Source organism: Danio aesculapii, unplaced genomic scaffold (genome assembly GCF_903798145.1).
Source record: "Danio aesculapii unplaced genomic scaffold, fDanAes4.1, whole genome shotgun sequence".
In the NCBI taxonomy this organism is placed as follows: Eukaryota; Metazoa; Chordata; class Actinopteri; order Cypriniformes; family Danionidae; genus Danio; species Danio aesculapii.
Window position 1 is genome coordinate 752 of NW_026613721.1, and position 1,749 is coordinate 2,500.

The following is a 1,749-nucleotide window of genomic DNA, read 5'->3' on the forward strand; positions in this document are numbered from 1 at the left end:
TATATGTGTGTATCAATGCTAATGACATCTCACAATTTTCATTCACTCTTTCATTTTCTTTTCAACTTAGTCGCTTTATTAATCCGGGGTCGCCACAGCGAAATGAACCGCCAACTTATCCAGCACAGGTTTTATGCAGTGGATGCCCTTCCAGCTGCAACCCATCTCTGGAAAACATCCATGCACACTCATTCACACACATACACTACGGACAAGCCTATTCAATTCACCTGTACCGCATGTCTTTGGACTGTGAAACCCACGTGAATGTGGAGGGAACATGCAAACTCCACACAGAAACACTAATTGACCCAGCTGAGGCTCAAACCAGCAACTTTCTTGCTGTGAGGTGACAGCACTACCTACTGTGCAACCGTGTCACCATCTCACAATTTCTCAAGTTATTTTTTTAGAAAACAGGAAAACACCACAGATGCTTAAACATGTTGCGCCTTTGTTTGTTGCGAATGTATGCCCTCTAGTGGCGAAAATTACATAATACATACATAACTTAATGAGAAGTGTTGTTAGAAATGCTACAGTCAACATGCTGCATATTTAGAGGAGCCATATATTTACTGCTGACATGTAGCAAAACTCCCCACAGTCCAAAGACATGCGTTATAAGCGAATTGAATAAGCTAAGTTGGCCATAGTGTATGTGTGTGAAGAAGTTTGTATGGGTGTTTTCCGGTGTTGGAAGGGCATCCACTGCTAAAATATATGCTGGATGAGTTGGCGGTTCATTCCACTGTGGCAACCCCTGATTAATAAAGGGACTAAGCCGAAGGAAAATGAATGAATGAATGTAGGAAAACTAATCTTCATATTTTAATTATTAAATGCACATGTCAACTGATGTTTCGATGTTCTGATTTCTCTGCATATTGGTGCAAACCTGTGTGTGTGTGTGTTTGCAGGAGTGTCTGAATCCCTGCTGTAACGCCAGCACATGCACACTGAAGGAGGAGGCCGTCTGTGCTCATGGACAGTGTTGTGAAAACTGTCAGGTAAGTTCTAAAGTTTACATGTTCTCCCCGTGTCCACGTGGGTTTCCCCCGGGTGCTCCGGTTTCCCCGACATGAGTGAATTGATGAACTAAATTGGCTGTAGTGTTTCATTGTGTGTGTGTGAATGCGAGAGTGTATGGGTGTTTCCCAGTACTGGGTGGTGGCTGGAAGGGCTTCCGCTGTGTAAAACATATGCTGGAATAGTTGGCGGTTGATTCCACCGTGGCGACCCCTGATAAATAAGGAACTAAGCCGAAGGAAAATGAATGCATGACTAGTATGTGCAATTGGATGCAAGCATAATACAGCATGCAGCGCCATCTGCTGTTAAAAACTGAGCTCAAAATCAATTTACTGAATTATTTTTCACCACAGATCTAGTTTTTAAAGTGCAATGACCGTACATGTCAGACGATGTTGTTTTTCCGTTCATGACCTCTTTAATATCATGATGATGTTGATTTTGTGTCTGTGTGTAGTTGAAGCCTGCAGGGACGCCGTGTCGTGAGTCTAGTAACTCATGTGATCTGCCGGAGTTCTGCACTGGCGCTGATCCGCACTGTCCTGCAAACGTTTACCTGCATGACGGACACTCCTGTCAAGGTGTAGACGGACACTGTTATAACGGCATCTGCCAGACACACGAGCAGCAGTGCATCACTCTATGGGGACAGGGTGAGTTCAGTAGCAACACTGCAGTAACACTGTCTGTGCTTTATCTGTGCATTTGTTCAGTCAT

At 44.0% G+C, this 1,749-nt stretch overlaps 1 protein-coding gene across 1 annotated transcript in view; it reads left to right on the forward strand.

Moving 5' to 3' along the window:
- Window positions 1-920: 920 nt before the first annotated feature.
- The window catches only part of LOC130220251 (disintegrin and metalloproteinase domain-containing protein 12-like), a gene marked incomplete at its 5' end in the record, with an annotated part of 48,691 nt that continues 47,862 nt past the window's right edge, over window positions 921-1,749 (forward strand). The window contains 2 exons of the mRNA XM_056452631.1: window positions 921-1,010; window positions 1,490-1,685. Of these exons, the coding sequence (XP_056308606.1) occupies window positions 921-1,010; window positions 1,490-1,685 (286 nt within the window). The remainder of the gene's footprint in view (window positions 1,011-1,489; window positions 1,686-1,749) is intronic.